Source organism: Psittacula echo (assembly GCF_963264785.1).
Source record: "Psittacula echo genome assembly, chromosome: 16".
Lineage (NCBI taxonomy): Eukaryota > Metazoa > Chordata > Aves > Psittaciformes > Psittacidae > Psittacula > Psittacula echo.
The window spans coordinates 9,244,825-9,272,379 of NC_137752.1; the positions used below are offsets into that span (position 1 = coordinate 9,244,825).

Consider the following 27,555-nt stretch of genomic DNA (forward strand, 5'->3'; position numbering starts at 1 on the left):
ATGGGAGATGTGGTCTCCACGCACCTGGACGAGGGTCGCCGCCAGCACATCGCCGGTGAGCTCCCGACCCCGCTCCCCTCATCCCATTCGGGCTCTCCCCATCCCTCTCTTCGATCCCCCCCTTTTCCCCGTGTTCCCGCGATCCCCCCGCCTCCTCTTTCCCACACTTCAAACTTCCTTATTTTCCTCGCCTCCCTTTTTTAATTCCTCTTCCCACCACGTTGCATTTTCCCTGTGTTTTCGCCTATCCCATGGCTGGACACATCCCGGAGCGGGGCGGGGGGGGATATCCCGAGGTATCTGTCTGCTTCCCAAATGAAGGGCTGGGTTGTGCCGACGGTGTTTGTGTTGGCTCCGCTGTTCCTGCGCTTGAGCTTCCCCGGGCTGCGGGGAGGGAAGGCGAGGAGCCGGGATCCGGATTGGTGCTGGCAAGCCGGGTCCTGTGCCGGGAAACCACTGTCAGCGTGGGATTCGCTGGGGCTGGGCCGGCAGATGAACTTTCTCCCCATTAGCAGTGCTGGAGGATCCCTAGGGAAGCACTTCCCAAGGGGGTTTTGGGGTGGAGGGAAGGACTTGGCTGCACCCTTGGGGTACCCCTGTGCATAGACAGGGCTCGGCGTTGCCCTCTCCAAGCGCTGTGGGACGGGGAAGGGTGACAATGTGCTCATTGAGGGCCCGGGCGTCGCTGCCCCCGGCACAGGATGTCTGGTCCCTGCCGCCTGGGAATTGCCTGGGAATCGCTGGACGTGGGATTACGGCTTCTGTGCAGTGGGGTTGGGGCTGGGAGGGCGGCCGGGGTGTCTCATTGGCGACTGACGTGACCCCTGTAAGTGGGGCCACCCCCCCCAAGCCGCTTTGCGTCACTTGTGCTGTGCTCCTGGGGCTCCAGAGCAGGCAGGACCCGACCTCCCAGCCCTTCCCTGCCAAGCTCCGGCTCCAGTTCCAGCTCCCCGGGCTGAAAACCCCATAGGCAGCCCCACAGCGAAGCCGCACCTTGGCTGGTGGCTTCGTGCTGGACCTTGTGCAGAGAGCTCAAGGGCTGGGGTGTGCCGGGGGTTTGGAGGTGGCTCTGTCCTATCTTTCCTCTATCTCCACCATAAAGCCATGGGAGCGGCTCTGGAGTCCTTTATCCCCAAGGGCTGGCATTGATGGAGCAGCGTGGGGTGACTGTGGTGGCACCGGTGCATGGACCCGGTGTCTCCCGGTGTGTGATGGAGCCCATGGGCCATGCTGTGCGGGCTGGTTGGCAGGAATGCTGCCGTGGTATGTGGCTCAGCAGGGCGCCAGCAGGTTTATGAGCTTTGGAGGAGGGTTTGTAACTCGCTATGGGGTTCGTGTGTTGCACAGTTGCAGCTCAATGGGGTTGCTCCAGCACCGACTCGGCCCTGCTGCTCGCTGCATCGGGTCCAAAGCACATCCCGAAACTTCCTTTAACTGCGCTCCCTGTCCAAGCCCCGTGATCTGAATCCTGAAGAATAACAAGGAATAACTATGCAAGAATAACTATGCAGGAATCTGTGTCCACTGGGCCAGAAATTCCGCATTTGAAGGTCGAGGTGGATGGTTGCAGCCTGGCCGGGACTGAGCGGTTACCCGGGGGGGGGTGCAGATGAGTTTTCATGGGGAAAACAGGATTCCTGGCAAATTGGATGATGGAGATGGGGCTGGTGCGTGTCCTGTGCCGTGCTGCAGCTCGGGAGGGTCGAGGTGGGTAGGAGGGACCCTACTGCACTGGGAAACCTCTCTGGGAGATACTGGAGGCACTGGGTTCACTGAGCACAGAGGCTCCTTGCTGGGTGAAAGCCCCAGAGCTGGGAGGAGCCAGAACCCACCAGGCAAGGCAGGACTTGCTGTCAGAATGCAAAGCAATGTGCCGGGAGAACTCCAGGCTTTCCTGCCTGGCTCGGCCTGTTCTCCTCCTGCTGCTCCTGCGGGTGCTGGGGATCGATCCATCCCCTTTCCAAGCGGCTTTTCCTGGTTGTCCTATCAATTCGGGGGAGCTTGGAGGAGCTTCCAGGCTGCTGTGGGCCCCTGATTGCAGCAGGGATGGGGACTCAGGGCTTGGCAATGCCCCCTGTGGCTGCAGCCCCTTCCACCAACAGCAGGCCCTGGGCAGTGGGGACATGGGAAGAGCCTCATTCGGATCCCGTTGGGAGCTGTGGGATGAGCGCTGCAGGAGGGCAGTGGTGAGCAGCCTGCCCATGCTCTGCAGTGTGGTCTCCTCTGCGCCAGCACCTCCGACATCAAACCTGCCTCCCCTATGAGGGTGCTGAGGCACTGGCCCAGGGTGCCCAGAGAAGCTGTGGCTGCCCCATCCCTGGCAGTGTTCAAGGCCAGGTTGGACACAGGGGCTTGGAGCAAGCTGCTCCAGTGGAAGGGGTCCCTGCCTGTGGCAGGGGTTGGAGCTGGAGGAGCTTTGAGGTCCCTTCCAACACAAACCATTCCATGGCTCCACCGTTTTTTTCCCCCACTGCTGGTGCTCTGCTGCACATCCCAGACTCCCTGCACTGTCCCAGCATCCCTGCACTGGGGCTGATGGGGCAGCCCAGGGGTGGGATCTACCCTGGGGTGGTTTTAAGGCAATGCTGCTGCAGCTCCTGCATCCTTTACTCCGGAGTCTCTGTGACCGCTAAGTGCTTCCTCCTGCTGCCCTGCTTGAGACATCGTCCTGGCCTGAGTCACCCAGCTCTTTGCCAACACCCTTGGGCTGCCCTTCTCCTCCTCCTCCTCCTCCCAAATGTGGGTTAGGAGTTGCTGCCGAGGGCCTGGGCTCTCCTCCTTGCTCAATGATGCCCAGCACACGCACCATCCCTGGGAACACGAGGGTGGCAGGGATGGGGTGGAGAAGCTGAGATGTCACCGCGTACCTTTGGGTTTGCACAGTGTCCTCTCCTGTCCAGGGCAATGGGTGCCACCAGCAAGGCACTGGGTGAAGCTCTTCCCTCGTGTGTCCCAGCCCCATGGGGACCCCTTCTCCAGGGGGTGAGGTGGAGCAAGGCGGGCAGGAGCTGGGTGGCTCGGCCCCCTGGTCCTGGGAGAGCTCAGGGCTGCTGCAGGGTGCTCCGGGTGGGATGGGGAGGTGGGTGGCAGCGCAGGGAGGGTCCCTGGGAGCTCACACCTTGCTCTGGCATTCCCAGGGAGTTGCCAGCTCCTTAATGACTGACTAAAGCAGCTGTTAACTTGGGGTGGGACCTGTGCAGATGCCAGCCCACACAGTGGTGGCATTGGTGACACCAAGCCTCAACCCCACAGCCTCCCCCCTACAGTGCCTGCCAGGCATCAGTGGCTGCGTACCCCTGATAGCATCCCAGCCTGGTTTGCGTTGGAAGGGACCTTAAAGCTCCTCCAGCTCCAACCCCTGCCACGGGCAGGGACCCCTTCCACTGGAGCAGCTTGCTCCAAGCCCCTGTGTCCAACCTGGCCTTGAACACTGCCAGGGATGGGGCAGCCACAGCTTCTCTGGGCACCCTGGGCCAGTGCCTCAGCACCCTCACAGGGAAGAATTTCTTCCTTATCTCCAACCTGAACTTCCCCCGTTTCAGTTTGAACCCGTTACCCCTTGTCCTATCACTACAGTCCCTGATGAAGAGCCCCTCTCCAGCATCCTTGTAGCCCCCTTCAGACACCAGAAGCTGCTCTGAGATCTCCACACCACTTCTCCATCTCATGCCATTGAGGAGCATCCTTCTCCTCCCTGGAAGCTGTGTGCCGATGGGATGGGCTGCGGGATCAGGTCTGGTGATGCCAGCAAATGCCAAAGGCTGTGGGAACAGGTTCCCAGCAGTGGGAAGAGGTTTGCTGTGGCTTCCTTGTGCGTGACACTCATTTCCTAGCCTGGCCACTCATCAGCTCCTGGATGTGGTGGCTGCCGGTGACGGGCACTGGGGCTGGTGTGGGGCTGAAACCCTCACCCTGCCTCAGGGGGACCAGAGCAGGGAGCTCCAATGGGTGCTGGGATGCGTGTGGTGTCTCCTAACCAAGCCTGTGTCTCCTTTCCTCATGGAGTAACCATCTCCCTGGCACATCAGGGCTCCCTGCCAGGGCAAGGGCTGGTTGTGGCACGCCAGGGCTTTACCTGAAGCTCTCGTGTTGGGACATGGGGCTCGCTGGACCAACGTGTTGGGGCAGGGGATGTGGTCCTCATGTGCTGGTGGCCTTCCCATAGGGGCAGCAGGAGCGAGCCCTCCCTGTGCTCAGCCTGACCTCCATCCTGGGAGTTCTTCCCTCCCCAGCAAAGGGGGATAGGAGAGAGGGGATGGAGCAGCCTGAGGAGAAGGACTTGGGGCTGCTGGTCAAGGAGAAGCTCCCCATGACCTGGCTTCAGTGAGCGCTTGAGCCCAGAACCCCCCTGTTTGCTGGGCTGCACCCCCAGAGCGTGAGCAGCAGCTCAGGGAGGGGATCCTGCCCCTCTGCTGTGCTCTGGGGAGACCTGAGAGCAGCTCCAGTGCCTAAAGGGGCTGCAGGAAACCTGGAGAGGGGCTTGGGACAAGGGCCTGTAGGGACAGGACAAGGGGAATGGCTTGAACCTGCCCAAGGGGAGACTGGGATGAGCTCTTAGGGCTGAGCTCATCATAGAGCTCAGCTCTGTCCCACCCTTCCAGGGACCATCGGGCTCCTGTCCCTCTGCCCCAGCCCCACATCAGGTTGCAACAAGCTCCCACCCGTGGCGCTGCCATGCTGGGGGCAGCAGAGGTGATGCATGGACATGGGGACAATCATTGAAGCAAGCACTAAAAGCACCCACACTTGAGTGTACCCACAGCTCTGGTCCATGGGGGTCCAATGAGTGCTGGGTCTCATGGACAGACCTTGTGTGCAGGAGCCTGATTCCAGGCTGTGGGAAGGAGCCGTGTCAGCCCCCCCATCCCATTTCCACCCCTCCTGGAGCACTCCAGGCTCTATTTCACATCCTGCCCTGCCCTGGCTCCCAAGGAGCAGGGATGTGGGGAAGCAGAACGCTGTCTGCTCACAGGGTGGGCTCCTGCCTCCACCACCACCGCTGCCTCTGTGCATCTCAGCAGGGATGCAGGGATGCTCATCATCATGATCAGGGATGCATCATCATCATCAGAGATGCAGGGTGAGGTGTGAAGGCAGGCGAGCTCCGGGTCTCCACACAAAGCTGAGCACCCCCTTTGCCCCTGCAGGACCCAGCTCTGGTCCTGGAGAGCTCGGAGGCAGGAGGGGAGGAAGGGGCAGAGCAGAGCTGCTCATTCCAAGCATGCTTCCTGCGGCTCCTGGACCGGATGGGGAGGAAAGAGTAAAACTCCACCTTTTCCCCCCTTTCAAAGGGAAAGGGCAGCAGTGTTCAGTGCAGGTCCCAGCTCTGGCTGGTAGAGCACGGTGCCCTTCTCCATGCCCTCCTGCCCTGGGAGGGCTCAGACGCCCTCTGCGATGGGAGTCCCCAGGATGGGATGTCCCCATGCAGCAGGGATGGATGGGACAGCTCAGGGCCTGGTGTGATGCCCCTTTAGGGGTTTCTCTGCATGACAGGATGTGCCCCAATGCTGGGGTGACCTCAGTGCTGCTGTGTGGGGCAGGAGAGCAGGGCTGCCAGCTCCCAGGCACCCAAAGTGATGGTGGAGCTGCCATGGGAAGCATCCTGAGTCCCTTACTCTGATCCCAGTGCATGCAGGGCATCACCTGAGGACAGAGCCCAGCCTTGGGAACATCCCTGCCTTGCCTAGGGGCCACGTTGCTCTGCTGGCTGTTGCCCAACTCCCACAGCAAGGAATAATAGAATCATGGAATGGTTTGTATTGGAAGGGCCCTTAAAGCTCATCCAGTTCCAACCCCCTGCCACAGGCACAAGAGCTTCTTCCTTATTGTCTAACCTGAACTTCCCCTCTTTCACTTTGAACCCATCACCCCTTGTCCTATCACAACGGTCCCTGATGAAGAGTCCCCCTCCAGCATCCTTGTAGCCCCCTTCAGACACTGGAAGTTGCTCTGATGGAAGATGCTGGTCATGCTGCCAGCCCCATGGACCTGTGCTCCGGGGCATCACCCTCGATGAGGAGCAGGGAGCATCATGAGGGCACAGTGTGGGACAAGCACCGTGGGGCATGCAGAACCCTGTGTCCCACCGGTCACAGCAGCAGGGGCTGTGCAGAGCCCAGGGCAGGCTCAGGGCTGTTTTGTTCAAACACCTCTTGGGTTTGGTTGGGTTTTTTGTCCGGACACATAAAGGGCTTTGTTTGGTCTCCTCCCTTGGTGTGGGATTCGGTTTCCCACTGGCACTGAGCAGCTCAGAGTGTGCCAGGTCCAGCTCCTGTCCCTGGGGCTGGGCACAAGGGGCTGCTGCTTGTCCCTGCCAAGCACAGGAGCATTTGCTGGGGCATCCCACAGATTGTACCCACCCCCTGGTACTGGGAGCCTGTGGGACCCAGAGATGCCCAAGTTCCATCATAGAATCCCAGCCTGGTTTGTGTTGGAAGGGGCCTTAAAGCTCCTCCAGCTCCAACCCCTGCCACGGGCAGGGACACCTTCCACTGGAGCAGCTTGCTCCAAGCCCCTGTGTCCAACCTGGCCTTGAACACTGCCAGGGATGGGGCAGCCACAGCTTCTCTGGGCACCCTGGGCCAGCGCCTCAGCACCCTCACAGGGAAGAGCTTCTGCCTAAGAGCTCATCTCAGTCTTCTTTCCCCCTGCTCTGGCCCCTTTGCCTTGGGTTCGCAGCTCTTCTCCAGCCTGGCCATGTGCTGGTGGGACCCTGGGGGATAGGGGCCATGCGTGGTGATGTGCCTGCAGCCAGCTCCAGCACCAGGGTTTGGGGACATCCAGCTTGAGCCGAGCTGCTCCATGGGAATGCTTCCTCTCCCCACAGCCACCTCCCTGCCTGTGGGACGTATCCTGACTGTCCTGCGAGTGCCATCACATCCTCTGGTGGGCTTGACTCTGCGGTGGGTTTAGCCCAGCTGCGGTGCCTTTGTGGGCCCCATGGCTTTGGAGCATCACCACTAAAGCACCAGTCAAAGTGAAAGGGATGAGGGATCAGGCAGGAATGGGAGGACAGGAGGGGGATCCTCTGCCCGGCTCCCCCAGCGGCCGTTTGGGCAGGGAGGTTCAATGCACACATCTCATGCTGGGCTCCATCCGGCCCCAGCCAGCTCCTCCAGAGACGTGTCAAGGCCCCAGATGCCGTTTGTGACTCACGTGCACATTCCTCGCACGCAGCCTTGTTCCCGGGGAGCAGCGGGACACCAGCTGCGGGAAAACACAAATCCCTCATCCATGGGGCTGGAAGCGCTGCCAAGCCCCGGGAATGGGGGTGATGCAGGGCGCTGACTGTGGTCGGGTTGGGCAGCAGGAGAAACAAGTGAAGGGCACCAAAGAGCAGGGTTTCTTGCCTGTTCCTGTGCTGAGGAGGTGCCGCTGAAGGTGCTGCTTCACTTGGGCCCCATGGATTTCATGCCTTAGATCCTGCCGCAGCCGTGCTGGGGCAGGTTTGTTTGCACTGGGCTGGGAGCAGCATTGTGCAACCACCGCAACTGGGTGAGGTGCGGGGGGAGCAGGAGGGTGCTGCCGCCGTGGGGACGGACCCCTCTGGGATGAGCATCTCCATGAGCGCAGCCGGGATGCAGCCGGGATGCAGGATGCTGCAGGGGGCTGGTGCAGGCACCAGCAAGGAGCCGTGTCCCCAGCGGGTGCCCCAGCCCGGAGCTGGCACCGCGGCTGCTTCTGACTCATGTGGGGGCAGAGCCTTGTGATGCAGGGGCAGGGAGAGGATGAACCGGTTCAGGCCTGGGCCCATCTGGTTTCTCCTCCCAGGCTCTGCTGCCTCATCCCTTCCTGCTCAGCCCCCGTCCTGCCCACCCTTCCCGCAGCGGTGTGAGTCAGAGGGCAGCGGCTGCTTGGGAAGGGGGGCGGTGCAGGATGCTGCCCCATTCCCATTTGTGCTTCCAGCTGTAGCTGGAAGTGTTCCCGATGGGGTTTGGAGCGTGCTGGAGGCAGGAGGTGATCCCTGTCCTGCCGGGTCCCGCGGTGCTGAGCTGGAGGGGAGCACAGGGAGCTCCGCTCCCGGTGTGCTCCAGGATAAGCTCAATCCAGATAACAGCCTGGGGCAGATCCAGCCTGGGCTGGGTGTGGATGGGTTTGTGTGAAGGGTGCATCTGGGGGGTGCAGGCAGGGAAGAGGGGAAACTGTCCCCATCCTCTTCCTTGATGTTTTCCCGTTTCCCCTCTCTCCTGCTCTGCATGAGAGGGGATGCTCGGCTGGGCTGAGCCAGGCCCATTCGAAGGAGTTTGTGTTTCTGGGTGGGAATGAACTCGGATTCACATTCCCAAATTTGCTGTTTTGAGGTCTGCCTCAGCACCCCATCCCCGGCACGCTGGGCACCCCATCTGCATGCGCACCCTGTTCCTGCCATGCCATGCACCCCATTCCCAGCGTGCTGTGTACCCTCAGTGGGGGTGCCCAAACACATCATCTGCACTATGCCAGGATTCATGATCCTGAAGGGCAGCGAGCAAACCCCTGGGTGCATTTAGACCAGTGCAGGATTGCAGGAGCAGCCTGGCCACCCCTCATCCAGCCACTGACATCACCCCCCTTGTGATGGGCTTGTCCTTCTGGTGGGTTTTCCTTGCTGGACAAACCATCTTCATTGTCCTCCTGGGCCACCAGGAAGAATGGGAGCAGCCGGAGAATGGGACGTGAGGGGCAGGACAGGGGGATCAGCGTGGATGCTTGGATGACTTTCCGGGTGCTCCCCATGCTCCCTGGTATGCAGACAGGATGCTGGGACCATCCTACCCCTCTCAGCTGCTGGGTATGGGGACCACTGGCTGGGTGATGACCAGGGATGTCCTGGTGACAGCATCCCTTGCACCCTGGAGCCGGTGTCCCAGTGGGAAAGGGCCCCTTTTGGTTTTGCTGCCTTTACCCATGTGAAAATCGGAGCCCAGGGGTGAGCTGGCTGGGCCGGGACCACCATGTGCCACCCCCGGGTGTCCCTGTGGGTGCCACCGGTTGTGCTGCTGCCCCAGCAACCCACCTACGCTCTCTAATCATTTACTGACTGCATCAGTGATTAACTTCAGCTCCTTCCCCAGCAGCCTTGGCCATGCCCTGCCGGCGGGATGCCCGTTGTCACCAGCAGCATGGGCCAGGTTTAGATGGAGCTGAGGAACAATTCCTGCCCCAAAGGGTGCTCAGGCATTGGAACAGGCTGCCCAGGGCAGGGCTGCAGGCACCGTCCCTGCAAGTGTTCACACCCCGTGGAGACGAGGCCTCAGTGCCATGGGTTAGTGGTGGCCTTGGCAGTGCTGGGAATGGTTGGACTGGATGAGCTTAAAGGGCTTCTCCAACCTGGTTGGTTCTATTACACCCAGCAAAGGGATGTGATTTCCTGGTCCTCCTGCGTATCTGCTCCTCCACTGCTCTGCAGACACATCCCTTTGCACCACCCATTGCTGAGGTGGCAATGAGGGGACGTGGGATACAGGGAGAGCCGGGACTGACTCAGGCTGTCCCATGGGCAATGAGCCAGCAAGCATCCATCACGCATGCGGGGGCCAGGGCTCCACAGCCCCGGGCTCTGCCTCAATGGGCCTTTGTGTCCTTGGCTTTATCCTTCTTTCTGTGCTGGAGCAGGAGGAAAATTCCCTGCCTCCGGTGAGGCATCCCTGCGGCATCCCACAAGGGTTGGTCATGCTCCCACCCGTCCCGGCCACAGAGACTGGGGGGGTCCTGGGGAATTTGAGATGTCCAAGGCTCCCTCTGCGCTGTACATTTAAATAGCAGGATGATGGGGGTCTGGAAGGTGCGACAAGAGGGAGGGATGGGCTCAGGAGCTGGAAAGTGGGATGTGGGCTGCAGCGAGGATGTGTCAGACGCTGGGCTCCAGCCTCTCCTGGGAGTGTGTGCATGGGTGTACGTATGGGTGTGCGTGTGGGGTACGTACCTGTGTGTGCAGGGGGAGTGTGTATGGGTGCTCATGTACATGCATGCTTGTGCATGGGTGCTCCCTGTCCTGTCCCTGTCCCTTGGGGCCCGGTGGTGCTGCCAGCACAGGGTGGGGAGCAGGGGACAGCTCTGCGTCCCCAGAGGCTGACAGCACCTTCCTGCAGGGTGCAGGGGGATGAAGGCTGGTTTGGGTCCATCCTCCCTGCCTCTTTCCTCTTATGCTTTAACCCTTTGCTGCCCACCCAAGGTCTTGCCACATGAGAAGAGGGCAAAGTCCATCTCCATCCTCAGCTCCTTGGGTATCTCTAGAGGGGCACAGTGGTGATGCTCATCTGAGGAGCTGCTTTGCCCAGCGCTGTGCAATGCATCCCAATGCTGGGAGAGGCCGAGCTGGTCCCCAAACCCCAGGAGACACCAGGGTTGAGCCATGCCCCTGCTGGGCTCTGTCCTGGGTGGGATGTGCTGTGAAGCTGCAGATGGGTCCTGGATGCATCGGGAGGATGCTGAGCGAAGGCAAAACAAACACTGCTGTTGGGTATGGGCCAGGCAAGCTGCAGCAGGACCTGCAGAGGCTCTGACCTCCCATTGCCAGAGCTGCTGATGCTGCTGGCCTTGGCCTGGGCTATATAAAGCATTGCTCTCATTTTCACATGGTTTTGAGGGGAATGAGGTGTTGAGCTCCAGAGCTCTGCAAGCAGCAGAGGTGGTTCTGTGAAGAGCTGCAGGCAGCACATCCAAGTAGCTGGAGGGAAGGATATGGTCAGGCTGCCCGTGCTGCTCTCCAGGTGATAAGGGCTCTGGGCTGGACCTGGAGCTCATGGGCTGTGTTTTCCCCTTGGCTTTCCTCTGATGCTGGAGTTGGGGTTGGCCCTGCTCCTGTGGGAGGTCAGGATAAGAGCTGGCTTCTGCCTGGAGATGTGCATGTGTGTGGCTGCTGATGGTGCTGGAGATGCTCCCAAGGCCAGGCTGCTGGACCAGCTTGGGCAGCTTCCTGTGGCTTCTGAGGGTGAAATCCACCTCCTGCCCTGGTTCAAAGGGATGGATGCTGGACCAGGCCTGCTCTGCCCAGGCTGTGACCTCTCCATAGGCGAGGGCTGCACGTGCCTTTGGGCTGCAACCCTGGCTGCTTGAGGACTGCTGCCTTCCCATTGAGACTGTTGTGCTGGAGATGCCTTGGGCTTGGTGACGATGCTTCGGGCTCCATGACGGCTGCGCTGGCACAACCGGTTGGGGAGATGGGCAGGAGCAGGACCTGGATGGTTCCATCCAGACGACCCTCGGGCTCCTCTGGCCTTGGGTGTCATCAGGACAAGGGCAGACCTGCGCTGCCTGTTGGGTCACCCTGCCAGGGTGTCCCTGGGGTGCTGCTCTGCTGTGCCCTTGGGGTGCTGGTGGGTGATGGGGAGGCTGTGCGGGTCCCTGGAGATGTGATGAGGAGGGATGGAGCGTGGCTGGGGGTGTGGAGCTGATGTGCCATAGAATCATAGAACCATAGAATCAAACAGGTTGGAGAAGACCTTTAAGAGCACCAAATCCAACCGTTCCCAGCACTGCCAAGGCCACCACTAACCCATGGCACTGAGGCCTCGTCTCCACAGTGTGTGAACACCTGCAGGGACGGTGCCTGCAGCCCTGCCCTGGGCAGCCTGTTCCAATGCCTGAGCACCCTTTGGGGCAGGAATTGTTCCTCAGCTCCATCTAAACCTGCCCTGGTGCAGCTTGAGGCCGGTTCCTCTTGTCCCATCCCTTGTTCCTTGGGAGCAGAGCCCAGCCCCTCCTGGCTCCATCCTCCTGTCAGGCACTTGTAGGGAGCCATCAGGTCCCCCCTGAGCCTTCTCTTCTCCAGGCTGAACCCCCCAGGTCCCTCAGCCCTTCCCCATCACACTGTGCTCCAGCCAGGCACAGAGAGCAGAGGATGGGAACCCCCTGCTGATGATGCCAATGGGTGCCCTGGCCCCCCCCAACCTGCAGCACCCTGGGCACTGGCTCCTCCACCTCCCATCCCTCTCTGAGCAGGTCCAGGAGGGACAGGAACTGGGTCCCTTGCCACATCCCAGCCCCTCACCAGCTTTGTGGTCCCAGCGAGGTGCCAACACCTGTCCCAGCAGGACCCCCGGCACCCCTGCACTTCCTCAGCCTCCCATTCCCCCTTCCCCACAGCCATGCCCAGGACTAAGCCGCAAGTGGCTGCAGGCAGAGACGAAGGGATCAGGAGCAGCTTTTGCTCGGGGAGGCCCTGGGCATCCCAACCACGGGGCAAACCCTTCCCCATGGGTGCTCAGGCACTGGAACCGGGTGCCCAGGGCAGTGCTGGAGCCACCATCCCTGGGATGTGCCCCCCGTGTTCCCTCTGCCCCCCGCTGAGCTGGGCAAGGTTTGATCACTGCAAGTATTTGACTGCGAATCTGCTTCAGTGTCTGCAAGTCATCGGCTCCTGCTTCCCGTTGCCTTCAACGCTTCCAGTCGGGCCCTGGCTACCCAGGGACAGTGAGGAATAAAGGAGCTGCTTTTTCCCATGATCTGCAAGGAAATGCACCCTCGGGATGGCCTTCCCAACGCGAGCTGCCTGCGTCGCTGCCCGGAGCCGCGGCCAGGCTCAGCCGGAGCTGCAGCACAGGCTCTTTTCCAGGGGAAAATGCCAAGCTCGGGGGTGAAGGAATTTCCCTGCTGGGATGTGCAGGCGCCTCGCTCTTTGCCATCAGGAAGGGTGGTTTAACTGGGAAGGGGTTGTCAGTGCGATGCTGGATGTTTGCCTCCATCCCCGCTGGGATGGCTTTATCCCAGTGGTGTTTTGCTCTCTTCCCATGGGATGTGCAGCATCCCCTGCGGCAAACGGCTCCTTCCCTGCCTGCTGCTGGGATCTTGGCTCCCGTGAGCGGTGCCAGGGCCAGCGTGGGGGGTGTTTAGTCTGGGTTCGTGCCCCCAGCGCTGCGTGGCTCCTCCTCAGTGCCTTGGCACCGGCTCCAGCCGTCGGGAAGGGCTGGGGGAGACTTGGATTCCTTCCTTTCACAGGCTCCAGGGCGAAGTTGAGAGCAGGATTCAAAGGGGAGGCCAAAGGCAGCCCTGGGGAAGCTGCGATGCGTTGGGAAGGGGTTGGTTTGGTGCAGGAGCTTCATGGAGCTGGCATGGGGAGAGGGATGGGTGCTGCGTGGGGCAGGGGTTGCTCCATGGGGCAGGGTCTACATGGGGAGGGTGCTCCATGGGTCAGGGTCTGTATGGGGCAGGGTGCTGCACGGGGCAGGGGTGCTCCATGGGACAAGGGTTTCTCTATGGGGCACAGTGTATGTGGGTCAGGGGTGCTGGCAAAGACTGGGGGGATGCAGCCCCACTTTCCCCTGTGGCTGATGGCCCAGAAGGAACCCTGGGGCTGGGGGGTGATTGTAATGTTCCTCCTGCCCCCGGCACCCATGGGGCTGCCAGGGAAGGGGATGCTCTCCAGCACTATGGGGTGATGTGGGGGTCTCTGCCTCACACAGGGGGGTGACATGGGGGGCCTGGTGGGTCCTTTCCCATTCTCATCTCCCGGCTGGAGCATCGGCTCTTCCCCGCCCCTCTGTAGGCTGGTCCTTATGGGGCACGGTGGGGTCAGGGGGGGATGAGCGATGCTTGGGGCTGGAAAAGGGTTGCCCCCAGCCTCAGTGACCCAGGCACAGGAAGCGATCAGCATCGCCGGCATCAGCTCCGTGCCAGGCATTCCCTGCTGGGGAGCGGAATCCCTGGCGTCAGCGGGAAAAGGCCAACACGGAGCGATGCTGCTGGCCCCGTGTAGGGCCTGTGCGCACGGGGAGGGTGTCCCAGCGGGGAGGGTGCAGAGGAGCTCCCCCAGGTCCACCCCTGCTAACGCGGCCGCGCTGTCCCGCTGCAGAGAGGACGGGGAAGGTGCTGGGCGAGTTCTGCCGGTGCTATCAGGAGCAGTTCGGGGTCGCGCTCTTCAACAGCGTCCGCTATGAGATCGAAGGCAACGGAGGGCCACAGGCTCAGCTGCTGCACCGCAAGGTAAGAGCTGACGGGAGCTCCATCCCCATTCCCGCTGGGCCTGGGAACGTCCCCTTTCCCCATGCCATCCCATGGTCCAGCCCATCCCTGTGGCATCGTGCACTGCCCGTGCAGCACATGGGGCTCCTCGGGGTGGTTTTTCTTCCCAATCCATGCAATGAGCACACCCGGGCACGGCTGGCTCTTGGCTGCAGCCCCTATGGAGGTCTGTGTGTGATGACAGGGCTGGCAGCTCCTGGAGCCCACTGTGCCCAGTGGAGCCCCAAGCAGGGTGTGCTGGGCTGTTGTTGGGTGTGAAGGATGCTCCAAATGCCTGTGGAGGGCAGGAATCCCTTGCAGGCATCCCTGACCCCATAGGGAAGAGGAGCTTGTTCCGAGCTTCCAGGAACCTCGTGCCTCCTGCCTTGGGAAAGGTCTCCAAGCATCATCCCTCCTTAGTGCTGTGGCTGCAGCACCTATGGATGGATCCTGCCCTCCCTTCCCACCTCCAAGGGCAGGTGCACACCAGGCAGGGCTGCTCATCAGCAGACAGGGTTTGGGGTCCCTCCACGGCCGGGTCAGTGGAGCCGCTGCCCTGGGGGTGCTATGGAAGCAGGAGGAGACGTGGTCGCACATGGGAATAGGCTTCTGTGTTTGTGCAGGGCTGAAAGGAGGGGGCTTTCAAGACATGGATGGGGCTTGGAGCAAGCTGCTCCAGTGGAAGGTGTCCCTGCCCGTGGCAGGGGTTGGAGCTGGAGGAGCTTTAAGGTCCCTTCCAACACAAACTGATCCATGGTTCTATGAAACCACCCCATAGAGCCCAGCACCAGATGATGCTTAAAAGCTCTGGGCCTCATGGAGGAGCAGTGCCAGGACCAGGCTCCCTTCTCCTATCAGCCCTTCCTGCACATCCAGACCCTGGTCCCGGTCCCTATCGCTCCCGGTCCCTGCAGCAATGGTGCTGACAGCACAGGGCACTCCCAGCCCAGCCCAGCTGTTTGGCACATACCTGCCTGTCCCAAATGCATGCCAGGGTTGGGTGGTGACCCCTTGGTGACTGCCTGGGGCAAGGAGTAGGTGTGAGGAGGGACAATTGTGCTGGAGCTCCCCGAGTGCTGGTGGCCATGGAATCACTGAATCCCAGCCTGGTTTGTGTTGGAAGGGACCTTAAAGCTCCTCCAGCTCCAACCCCTGCCACAGGCAGGGACACCTTTCACTGGAGCAGCTTGCTCCAAGCCCCTGTGTCCAACCTGGCCTTGAACACTGCCAGGGATGGGGCAGCCACAGCTTCTCTGGGCACCCTGGGCCAGCGCCTCAGCACCCTCACAGGGAAGAGCTTCTGCCTTATCTCCAGCCTGAGCTTCCCCTGTCTCATGGTCAAGTGTTCCCATGTCAGAGCTCAGCACTCCATTGGCATCCAGTCTCTAGGGCTCCATCTGCCTTGGGCAGTGCTTCTGTTCATCAGGGACTGCAGTGACAGGAGAAGGGGTAACGGGTTCAAAGTGAAACAGGAGAAGTTTAGATTGGATCTAAGGAAGAAATTCTTTACTGAGAGGGTGGTGAGGCACTGGAATGGGTTGCCCAGGGAGGTTGTGAATGCTCCATCCTTGGCAGTGTTCAAGGCCAGGTTGGATGAGGCCTTGGGTGCCATGGTTTAGTGTGAGGTGTCCCTGCCCATGGCAGGGGGGTTGGAACTGGATGATCTTCAGGTCCTTTCCAACCCTGACTGTTCTATGATTCTATAAAGCTGCTTCTCCTTGGATGAGCCACCCTGGGGAGATGCTGATGCTCTCCTGGAGCTGGCACCCCCTTCCTGTGCCCATCCCTGCTCATAGCCTTAGGGTCTGGTTCCCATCCCTCCCTCTGTCCCCAGCCCTGCCGGACTTTGTGCTTTCTCCTCCCCCTTCCAAGGTCCTTTGGAAGCACTGAGGAGCAGCGAGTGCCTCTGAGCCTGTTTGCTGAGCTGAGCTGCTCCCACAGCTCCCATTGCCCAAGGTGTGAGGTTGTGGGGCTGAGGGAAGGCAATGGGGCTCCTGCGAACCAGGAGATGGACACAGCAGGGAGAGAAGAGGGAAAGGTCCTGGGCATGGTGGGACCCGAGCCCTGGCTGGTCCCTCCTGATGGCCACCATGGTGGACGGTGGGTGGCCAAGGCAGCAGAGGCGCCGCTGCACGCTCCCGAGCTCTTGGCTCTCGTTTGTGTTCCTGGGATCATAAAAATTCCTGGCAGGAATTCTGGGCTCGCTCAGCCTGTGTTTGGAATGGAGTAAATGCTGCTGCTGTGTGAGCCAGAGGGGCTGGAGAGACAGCCTGCTCCTGACACTGATCCTCTGGGAAGTCCAGAGCGTTTAAGCATCATCTGGTCCTGGGCTCTACGAGGTGGCTTCATGGAACCATGGAATGGTTTGGGTTGGAAGGGACCTTAAAGCTCCTCCAGCTCCAACCCCTGCCATGGGCAGGGACACCTTCCACTGGAGCAGCTTGCTCCAAGCCCCTGTGTCCAACCTGGCCTTGAACACTGCCAGGGATGGGGCAGCCACAGTGCACAGGGCACGAGTGGGACTGCTTGGTAATGGCCACCAAAGAGAAGGTCCCAGCGGGGTGCAGGTCAGAGGCAAGCTGCAGATGGCAGGAAGCAAGCTCTGCCCTACCATGGTCGCCATATGGGACATGGAAGAGGCAAACCCCCAACACAAACCAGGCTGGGTTCCATGATTCAGACACCAGAACCTGCAGTGCTATTGGACATAACCCAGAGGTGACCTTGGGCACCCTCAGCACAGAAACCCTGACCCAAAAAGACTTTGCTGAGCTCCTTGCGCCAGGCTGTGGCTGTGGGATGGAGCTGCCCCTCTCCCTGCACCCCCTGTGCCACCTCCCCTACGTTCTCCTCTCTGCAGGTGCCCCTCGAGGACCACGTCATCTACTCGGGCAACCTCTTCCACTACATCGAGGAGAACAAGAAGTGGAGGAACCGCTTCTGCGTGGTCCCACACAACTACGGCTTGGTCCTCTATGAGAACAAACTGGTGAGGGGCATCCCCCACCGCTGGTGGGCCCAGCCCACCCCATCATCACTCCCCTTCATCCATCACCGTGTTTCTCTGCTCAGGCCTATGAGCGGGACCTGCCGCCCCGTGTGCTGATCAACAGTGCTGGCTACAAGATCCTCACCTCGGTGGACCAGTACCTGGAGCTGGTGAACAGCAGCCTGCCTGGTGAGTGCTCCTGGTGCCTAGGGGTGAGCAGGGATGCTCGGGCTCCCCTGCGCCCCAGTGCTGCTGGGCATCCCTTGGGGACCTTTGGGGAAGGAGTGGGTTTGGGATGTGGCATCCCTGGGGACCTTCTGGAAGGGGTGGGTTTGGAGGGTGCATCCTTAAGGACCTTCTGGAAAGGGTGGTTTTGGGCTGTAGCATCCCTATGGACCTTCAAGAAGGGGTGGTTTTGGGGTGGAGCATCTCTTTGGACCTTCTATAAGGACTGATTTTGGGGTGCAACATCCCTGGGGACCTTTGGGAAGGGTTTCTCACAGAAAATAATGATTTTCTTGGGTTTTTTTGTGAATTTTCACTTCTGATTTCCTTTTTGGAAGAATTTGCACTTCCTTTGCCCATGGTTTTGGTAGAACTCACAGCCAAGGCACTGGGAAGGAGCTGAAGGATATTTTGTGTCGCTGCTGCACCCCCAGCCCTACATCCCCATCCCTGCTCTGCTCCTCACAGCATCCTCCCCTCTTTGGCAGGTGTGACACCCAAAGTGGGGCAGACCCCCATCTTTAAGTGCCCCACGGATTTCCCCCTCATCCTCTGGCACCCCTATGCCCGGCACTATTACTTCTGTGTGATGACAGGCAAGGAGCAGGAGAAGTGGAGGGCAGTGTTCCAGGACTGCGTACGGCACTGCAACAACGGTGAGGGATGCTGGGAGGCTATGGCGGGGGGAAAGCATCCTCCTGCTCCAACCACCCCCCATGGAGGTTGGTTTGGGTTTGGGGCCAAAAGGGATGATTTGAGCATTATTGAGCATCTCGTGGTCTCTGTGAGTGAGGGTGGGGAGAGGGAGGGATCATAGGACTATGGGATGGTTTGTGTTGGAAGGGACCTTAAAGCTCCTCCAGCTCCAACCCCTGCCACGGACAGGGACCCCTTCCACTGGAGCAGCTTGCTCCAAGCCCCTGTGTCCAACCTGGCCTTGAACACTGCCAGGGATGGGGCAGCCACAGCTTCTCTGGGCACCCTGTGCCAGCGCCTCAGCACCCTCACAGGGAAGAGCTTCTGCCTAAGAGCTCATCTCAGTCTCCCCTCTGGCAGGTTCAAGCCATTCCCCTTGGCCTGTCCCTACGGGCCCTTGTCCAAAGCCCCTCTCCAGGTTCCCTGCAGCCCCTTTAGGCACTGGGAGCCTCTCCTCCTCCTCAGCATGCGATGGGAACACCCCATGGGGTGCGCAGGGGTCCCAGGGATGCTCGGTGCTCCTGGATTCTTGCATTTCCACAGCCTGGATTTCTCTTTGGAATGGTTCCTCCCTCCTGAGCCCCATTTCTGCCTCTCTCTGCTCTTGCAGATGCCGTTTCCAATTCCACGACAGCTCTTTTGTTGTTGTCAAGCAATCCATTTATCCTCGTCCCTATTAGAGGCTCTGGTTCTGCCTCTGGTCGCAATGAGGGTGGGAATTTTCACCTCCCTTTTGTCCAGCCTGGTTTTCCTGGAGCCTGGGTGCCTTTGGCTGCTCCAGGAATGTCCCCTGTCCTGTGTGATGCCTTTTGCCCACCGCACTGGCTGTTATCCCTGGTTTAGCTGTGATTTGGGCAAAAAGTGGCTTCAGACTCGCATCTCTTCTCCGGTTTCCCCAGCAAGAGGGGATTCTCCTGTGCTATGGGACAAAGTGGCAGGTTTGGAGGGTGAGGTTTGGCCATAGAGTTCTGGTATGGCAGGAAGCCCTTACCATGGTGTTAAGCCCATACCATAGTGTGAAGCCCACACCAGGCTGTCCCGCCCGGGAGGTGATGCTGAGCTGCAAGAAGCCATGGATGGAGAAGCTCCAGGCCCTGAAATCTCCCACCAAGCACTGAGAAAGGCTCAGACCTGACTTCCTCCGTGTTTTTTCCCCTCTGCCCCTTAGGAAAAGCTGCTTAGGCTGGAGTTCAATGTAATCATCTTAGGAAAATCTGTGTGATTGGAAGAGATCCGCTCCCTACCCTGGGCTGGGGAGGACAAACCAGCCCTGGCTCCATCTCCACAGCTTGCTGGGTGGTCCAGGGACGTGCTCTGACCCTTCACTGTCACCCCATGCTCTCGGGCCATGCGCCACTGGGCTCCTGCCCATCCATTGCCCCTTCCTCCTCCTCCCCATGGGCTCCCAGCACCCTGAGGGGTGACTCACTCCCAGCACGTGCTTTCCTCTTCCTCCCCACATCCTGCAGGGCCCCCTCCTTCCTCCAGCCCCCCCCCCCCAGCTGCCCCATCCTGCTGGTGGGGGCCCCATAGAGCCCTGGGGGTCACTGAGCCCCCTCATCCTGCCCAGCCCCTGCTCCTGGTCCCTCCCTGCCCTCGGTGTGCAGATTGGGACCCCCCCAGCCACTGCTGGCCCCCAGCCCGGTCAGAGGCTTGGGATGGGATCTCCCAGTCCTGGTGAGAGCCCCAAGCTCCTTGAGTGGGTCCAAGGGTGTGGGGGACACAAGGGACCCCTTGAAAGTGATTGGGGGCTGCAGCAGCTGCTCACTCATCCCCGTCCCCTTCATCCCTCATTTCCAGGCATCTCCGAGGACTCCAAAGTGGAGGCTCCAGCCTTCACGGATGCAGTCCGCATGTACCGCCAGTCGAAGGAGCAGTACGGCACATGGGACATGCTGTGTGGCAACGAGACCCAGGTGAGGTCCCTTGCTCCCCCCATGGCCCCAAGGCAGGGATGCGGGATGAGCAGGGTCCCCACAGCCTCCTGCCCCTGCAGGTCCTGAGCAACCTGGTGATGGAGGAGCTGCTTCCCGAGCTCAGGAATGCCATCGGGCCCCGCCTGAAGGGCAAAGCGCAGGAGCGCCAGCGGACGTGGATCCAGGTATGGGGCTGCTGGGGGAGCATCAGCACCTGCACTGCCTCTGCCCTGTGCCACAGCCAGCACAGCCGCCTGCATCCCTCTCTGCCCCCTAAGAAACCATCTTTATTCTCCACCATCCTTGTTCTCCGCCTCCTTATTGTCCCCCATCCTTATTCTGCACCATCCTCATCTTCCACTGTCCTTATTCCCATCAATCCTCAGTCTCCACCATCCTCAATCTATCTCCTCCATTCCTGTTCACACACATCCTTATTCCCCCGTCCTTATTCCTCTCCATCCTTTATTCCTCCTCTGTCCTTTATCCCCCTCCATCCTTTATCCCCCTCCATCCTTTATTCCCTTCCATCCTTTATTCCCTTCCATCCTTTATTCCCTTCCAGCCTTTATTCCCCTCCACCCCTTATCCCCCTCCATCCTTTATCCCCTTCCATCCTTTATTCCCTTCCATCCTTTATTCCCTTCCATCCTTTATTCCCTTCCATCCTTTATTCCCTTCCAGCCTTTATTCCCCTCCACCCCTTATCCCCCTCCATCCTTTATCCCCCTCCATCCTTTATCCCCTTCCATCCTTTATCCCCTTCCATCCTTTATCCCCTTCCATCCTTTATTCCCTTCCAACCTTTATTCCCCTCCATCCTTACTCTCCACGCTGTCTCCTTGCTGTCCCCGCAGCTGCACTGCCTGTCGCTGGGGTGGGGAAGCAGGCAGGAGGAAGCCCAGCCCTGGAGCAGAGCCCATCCTGGCTATATTTAGTGAGCCATTTTTAGAGCAGCACAAGCTAAATCCAGGCTGAACCCTTGCGAAAGACCAAGGGCTCTTTCGAAGCGCTTGTTAAATCCCTAAGAGCTGATGGGTAATTACCACCAGGCCTGGAATGTGCCTCCGGAGCAGCACAAAAACGACCAAACGCTGCTTTTCCGGGAGCTGTGGTTGTAGCTGCAAAGCTGGGAAGCCCCAGGGAGATGGGGGGGGGAGTGCTGGGGGGGTGGCTCTGCCTTCTGCCAGCCCCAGAATCACTGCGTGTGCCTGCAAAGTGAGTGTGAAGCCTCAGTGAGCAGCTTCAACCCCACCATGGGGTGGGCTCCTGAGACCCCAGGGAGGGACCAGCCTTCAAATGGGATCATGAGCTCTCATGCCCGGACCAACAGGCCCCATCCCTGCAGCATCCTCATCCCTGCAGCCTCCCAATCCCTGCAGCCCACCATCCCTGCATCTCCCCCATCCCTGCATCTCCCCCATCCCTGCATCTCCCCCATTCCTGCAGCCCCCCCATCCCTGCATCTCCCCCATCCCTGCATCTCCCCCATCCCTGCATCTCCCCCATTCCTGCAGCCCCCCCATCCCTGCATCTCCCCCATCCTTGCATCTCCCCCATTCCTGCAGACCCCCACCCCTGCAGCCCTCCCATCCCTTCATCACTCCAATCTCTGCAGCTCTCCATCCCTGCAGCCCCACTATCCCCGCAGCATCCTCATCCCTCCATCACCCCCACTCCTGCAGCCCACCCATCCCTGCAGCCCCCCCTCATCTTTGCAGACCCCCTATCCCTGCAGCATCCTCATCCCTGCAGGCTCCCCCATTCCTGCAGCCACCCCCCAGACCTGCCTGGAGGTTAACAGAGGCAGATGCTCAGCTCTCTGCCCCTTGGGTACCACTTTGAACCATCTCCGCTCCATGGGAGCTTCATCTCCCCCAGCTGGGGGTTCCCTGGTGTCAAAATCTCCTGTCAGCCTGGGACAAGGTCAGGGCATGGTGAAGGCTTGGCGGGTCCTGAGGGCATCCCTTGCTGGAGGTGATGGGCAATAGGGAGCATGGGTGGGTGCTGCTGACCTCCCCATCTTGCCCTCTCCAGATCTCAGATGCTGTCTATAGGATGGTCTACGAGCAGACCAATGCCCAGTACGATGCAGCGATGGCCAAGTGCGAGCAGGAGCGGCCCCAGATGGAGAGCACTATCCGCACGGACATGGACCAGATCATCACCTCCAAGGAGCACTTGGCCAGCAAGATCCGAGGTACAGCCCTGCAAGAAGACAAGGCTGTGGACATGGATGTAGCTGTGTCCCTGGTGTGGCACTGCCGCTGTTTCACCAAGGTGTGGTGCTCCTGGGGTGCAGCATCGCCTGGAACCCTTGGGAGATGCCAGAAGGTGCCGGGGTGCGCATCCTCATCGGCATTGTCCCAAGAGGTGGGGGGCAAGGTGGGCAGTGGGTAGGAGTGGGTTCAGTACAGACGGAGGGCCCTCTGCATGAACACCCTGTGGTGTCCTGCAAGGCAGGAAGCCTTCTCCTATAGGGCCTTGTGGAGAGGGGCATGTCCCCCTCTTTGGGGTGGGTTTAGGAGCTGATCTGAAGGGCTGGAAGGAGCCTCACCGTGCTCACCCCTGCTTTCTGCGCAGCGTTTGTCCTCCCCAAAGCGGAGGTGTGCGTCCGTAACCACGTCCAGCCCTACATCCCCTCCATCCTGGAGGCCCTGATGACCCCCACGAGCCAGGGCTTTGCTGAGGTGCGGGAGGTGTTCTTCAAGGAGGTGACGGACATGAACATGAACATCGTCAATGAAGGTGGCCTGGAGAAGCTGGTGGAGGTGAGACCCTGCAGGCTGGAGGGCTTGGGGGTGGCAGGGCCAGTCCTGCTGCATCCTCAGTGTAGGCAGCACTAGGGGATCCCAGGAAGTACATGGGGATGAAGCCCCTGTGCGTGTCCTGCCCTGCTGAGCCTGGCTTTGTCCCCAGTACATGGAGAAGCTTTCCCACCTGGCCTTCCACCCGGTCAAGATGCAGTCGTGCTATGAGAAGATGGAGCAGCTGAAACTGGAGGGTCTTCAGCAGCGCTTTGATGTCACCAGCACATCCGTCTTCAAGCAGAGGGCCCAGATTCACATGAGACAGGTGGGATGGGGACCAGGGTCCCCCTGCGTGCCCCTGCGCAGAGGCAGAGCAGAGCCCAGGCTGGTCCACCCTGGCTGCCCTGTCTCAGGGACCTTCATGTCATTGGTACCCACCTAAGGCTGTGTGATGGATCTGGCCATTCCCTTAGGTCTGGAGCCCAAGCAGTGGGGCAGTCTCCATGGCAGCAGCATAGGGCATCCTTCTAGCTCAGCACCCAGACTGGAGCATCACAGCACAGTTGCCCCTTTGCCACCAAGCCCAGTGGCACCAGCAAACCCAGCAGCCCAATTCTGGGGTCTAACCCAGCCAAACCTAGAGCAGGGTGCAGGGGAAGGGAGTGCAGCCCATCAGGGTGGAGGGATGGTCCCTTTGGGTCCGCGGGTGCTGACCATCTGCCCCTGCTGACAGCAAATGGATGATGCTGTGCACACGTTCGAGACGCTGCTCCACCAGGAGCTGGGGAAGCTGCAGGGAAAGGACGACCTCTGCAAGTCCATCCAGCGCATCCTGGAGAGGGTGCTCAAGGTGAGGTGTGCAGATCCGGGCTTCGGTGGCATTCAGTGACCTTGGGCCAAGGGAGGGGATCCTGCCCCTCTGCTGTGCTCTGGGGAGGCCCCCCCTGCAGCCCTGATCCAGCTCTGGGGCAGCAGCACAAGAGGGATGTGGAGCTGCTGGAGCGAGGGCAGAGGAGGCCATGGAGATGCTGTGAGGGCTGGAGCAGCTCTGCTCTGGAGCCAGGCTGAGAGAGCTGGGCTGGGGCAGCCTGGAGAAGAGAAGGCTCCTGAAGGGGAGACCTGAGAGCAGCTCCAGTGCCTAAAGGGGCTGCAGGAAACCTGGAGAGGGGCTTGGGACAAGGGCCTGTAGGGACAGGCCAAGGGGAATGGCTTGAACCTGCCCGAGGGGAGACTGAGATGAGCTCTTAGGCAGAAGCTCTTCCCTGTGAGGGTGCTGAGGCGCTGGCCCAGGGTGCCCAGAGAAGCTGTGGCTGCCCCATCCCTGGCAGTGTTCAAGGCCAGGTTGGACACAGGGGCTTGGAGCAAGCTGCTCCAGTGGAAGGTGTCCCTGCCCGTGGCAGGGGTTGGAGCTGGATGGGCTTTAAGGTCTCTTCAACACAAACCAGGCTGGGATTCTGTAAGAAGGATGTGAGGGGCAGGGAAACCTCCCCCCCCCCCAGCCCTCACTGACCCATTGACTTTCACCCCTCAGAAATACGACTACGACAGCAGCACCGTGCGGAAGAAGTTCTTCAGGGAGGCCCTGCTGCAGATCACCGTCCCCTTCCTGCTGAAAAAGCTGGCGCCGACCTGCAAGGGGGTAAGAGGGTGAAGTTTGGGGTGAGGGGGCTGGAGCATCCCTCCCTCCTGCCCCCCTGGCTGAGCGGCCTCTTTCCCCATGGCAGGAATTAGCCAAGTTTCAGGAGCTGATCTTCGAGGACTTTGCCAGCTTCATCCTGGTGGAGAACACTTATGAGGAGGTCGTGCTACAGTCGGTGATGAAAGACATCATGCAAGGTAGAGCCCTGCAGCGCCAGGGAGCTCCAGCACCCCCGGTGGGTGCTGGGTGTAGTCAGTGCAAGCCAAGCCTGGGCTCAGCATCACCTGCAGGGTCCATGATCAGTGCTGGGGACCAGAGAAGGTTGATCATAGAATCATGTGGGTTGGAAGGGACCTTAAAGCTCCTCCAGCTCCAACCCCTGCCACGGGCAGGGACCCCTTCCACTGGAGCAGCTTGCTCCAAGCCCCTGTGTCCAACCTGGCCTTGAACACTGCCAGGGATGGGGCAGCCGCAGCTTCTCTGGGCAAGATAACCCCATGCAGAATACTGGGAATGTACAAGGGAAGATGGTCCTCTGCAGGGTGCTAAGGGAGGCTGTATGAGGATGGATGACCCCATGCAGGATGCTGGGGGCATCTTTCCCCCTGTCCTTCCCACTGTCAGTGCTGAGCAACAGGATGCTGAGCCCTCTGCCTGGCTCCATACCCCCAAAGGGCTGCAGTGGGGTAGATGCCTGGATTTGGTGGGCTCTGCCCCATGCCCACAGCCCCTCTGACCCCTCTCTCTCTGCCCGCAGCTGTGAAGGAGGCGGCCGTGCAGCGCAAGCACAACCTGTACCGCGATAGCGTCGTGATGCACAACAGCGACCCCAACCTGCACCTCCTGGGCGAGAGCATCCCCATCGAGTGGGGGGACGAGCCCAGCGCGCAGCCCGAGGCCGAGCCGCACGGCGACCGGCGCCGCAGGGCCAAGCAAGTGGTGTCGGTGATCCAGGATGACGACGGGGTCCTGCCCTATGCGGTGGGCGCCGAGGCGCTGCTGCAGCCCGGGTCCCCGCAGCCACCGGAGCTGGAGGAGCCACCGCCGGATGGGGTGGAGGAGATCCGGGAGGGGCTGGCCAAGGAGAGCCGCGGGGGGGCCGGTGAGGTGGAGGAGCGGCTGAGGAACGGGACTGATGCCAAGCGGGAGAGTGGTGCCACCGAGGAGGTGGTGGTGGCGGCGTCTGTCCCAGGGGATGTCCCCTCCCAAGGTGCAGCCAGTGATGGGGACAGGGTGCACTGCGCCACAGCGGCATCGCCTGCAGCTGGAGTTGTGTCAGGGGCTGGGGATGCTGCAGCGGCATCAGCGGTCCCTGGAGCCGAGGTTCCATCAGGGGCTGAGGTGCAAGCGGCTGCACCAGCATCACCCGTGCCTGGAGCTGACACCACACCAGAAGCCAGTGTGCAGCACACCATGCCGGCATCACCCAAACCCAGAGCCGATGTCCCACCAGAGGCCAAGCTGCCCCATGGTACACCAGCATCACCTGTATCCGAAGCCAAGACCCCATCACCGTCCACCGGCGCAGTTTGCCATCAGCCCAGTGACAAGGAGACAGGCGAGCAGGTGGCTGTTACCCCCCCACAGCCCCCAGGCACAACAGAGAGCGGTGAGGGGGTGCAGACGGAGTTCTAGCCTGGCCCCCCACCATGGACTGGCCCTGGTGATGCTGGGGGGTGGGACAGGGGGAACAGGACCCACTGTGCTGCCAGGGATGGAGGGCAGTGCTGTGGGAAAGGGAGGGGATGGGAAACACCGAGACCTTATTGCCTACGGGGAGGGGGGGGTCCCCGCTGTGTGTTTGGGGCTGGCTACAGCCAAGTGGTCCTATTGGGTCAGACTGGGGAGGCCCCAGCCCGGCCCCCCCCCTGCACTCTGCTCTGTCCTTCTTCTGCCTTAGTTTCTTCTTTTCTAATGAGGAGATGCTTTATCTGCCCCCCGAGCACTGGGTGGGGGCTGGCACTAGCCCTGCTGTGGATGGGTGCACGGGATGCTCCTGGCTGCCCCAGGGTTCGGCAACTGGTCCCAGTTGAGGGGTTCCTGGGAATGCCCACCAGCAGTCCACCCATGCCCTGGGGATGCCCGTGGGATGATGGAAAAGGTGATGACAAGGATACAGCAGCGCTGGGTGGCTTGAACTGCTCCTGATGGGGTGAGAGCTGGGGCAGGCGTGGGGTAACAGCATCCAAACTGGGGTAACTGCATCCGAACTGGGGTGACAGCACCCATCCCTGGCTGCCCTCACTCACCCCAGGCCCTTCTAGCAGCTAAGTTCAGATTAAAAGCTCAGCAGTGAAGGCGATGCTCACCCCGTGTCCCCAGTGGGACTGGGCTGCCTGGATCCAGGCAGAGGAGGGATCCCAGCTCTTGCTTCCTAGTTCCGCGCACAGATGACGGCTCCAGCTCTAGGGCTTTGGCCAGCGCAGTGCTGGTGGGGCAGAGCTGGCATCCACTGTGGGGCCGGGGACAGGCATAGCCCCATGCAGAGGTGCTGGTGGGGTTGGCAGGACTCGTGTGTGTGTGCATGGAGCAGGGACCAGCACCCCGACACCCGCCTGTATTTTAGGTGCTGCTGTTTCTGCCTCTTGAAGGGGGGTGCCCAGCCTGAACCCCCCCAAAGTGCCTTGCTTGGGGAACTTAAAACCTGTCTCTTCCAGGATATTTTATTAAGAAAGTTATACAAATGTTTAAAAATATGCTTATAATAATTAATAAAATGGAAAAGCTTTATTTAAAGCCAGAGGAGACTGTGCTCATCGCTGAACCCAGCCCTGGGGCTGTGCTGGAGGGGCAGGGATGGGAGAGTCCCCACTGTGATTGGGGGTCCCCCCCTGTGACTGAGGGGGTGACATATCCAACACAAGCCAGGAGCTGAACCACTGAGATGGTTTTATTAAAAGGGGTGTCCCAAAGAAGCAGCAAGAGGCCCCCAAACAGCAGCTTCCCCCCAGCACGGCCACAGCTCGGGGGCTGCTCCCACCCCATCCCTGAAGCACTGGGAGGGGGGGCCCAGCAGGACCCCCCGTTCTCCCTAGAAGGCACTGTGTGAAGAGGGGCTTGGTGCAGGGCAGCGCTGGGCAGGAGGGCACAGGGGTACCGGTCCCCTGTGTCCCCATCCCCATCACTGCACCATTCCCATTGCAGCCAGGGTGAATCCTGCAGTGGTGGGGGGAGGAAACACTCAGCACCCCCCCCGCCATCCTCACCCAGCCAAAGCTCCCTGAGAGCTGGGGGCAGCCACCAATGGATGGCGGCCATGGGGCTCCCCTTCCCCAGCAATACCCACCCTGAGTTGGGCCAGTCCCCACAGCAAGTCCCTGGGTGCTGCGTCCTGCGCAGCACAGGAGGAGAGACCCAGCAAAGTGACAGCAGCAATTCCAGACAAAGAGCAGGAAGCGTGCAGCATCCCACGGGAAGCGA

At 60.6% G+C, this 27,555-nt stretch overlaps 1 protein-coding gene across 1 annotated transcript; it reads left to right on the top strand.

The window, feature by feature from the left end:
* NIBAN2 (niban apoptosis regulator 2) lies at positions 1–25,770 on the top strand (the record flags this gene model as incomplete). Its single annotated transcript, XM_080630415.1, has 14 exons — positions 1–55; positions 13,772–13,902; positions 16,781–16,909; positions 16,993–17,098; positions 17,623–17,790; positions 19,631–19,746; positions 19,827–19,931; positions 21,784–21,946; positions 22,330–22,517; positions 22,666–22,821; positions 23,230–23,346; positions 24,028–24,135; positions 24,221–24,332; positions 24,893–25,770. 14 exons carry the CDS (start codon positions 1–3, stop codon positions 25,768–25,770), a joined length of 2,532 nt encoding a protein of 843 aa, XP_080486541.1.
* Between the last annotated feature and the right edge of the window lie 1,785 nt (positions 25,771–27,555).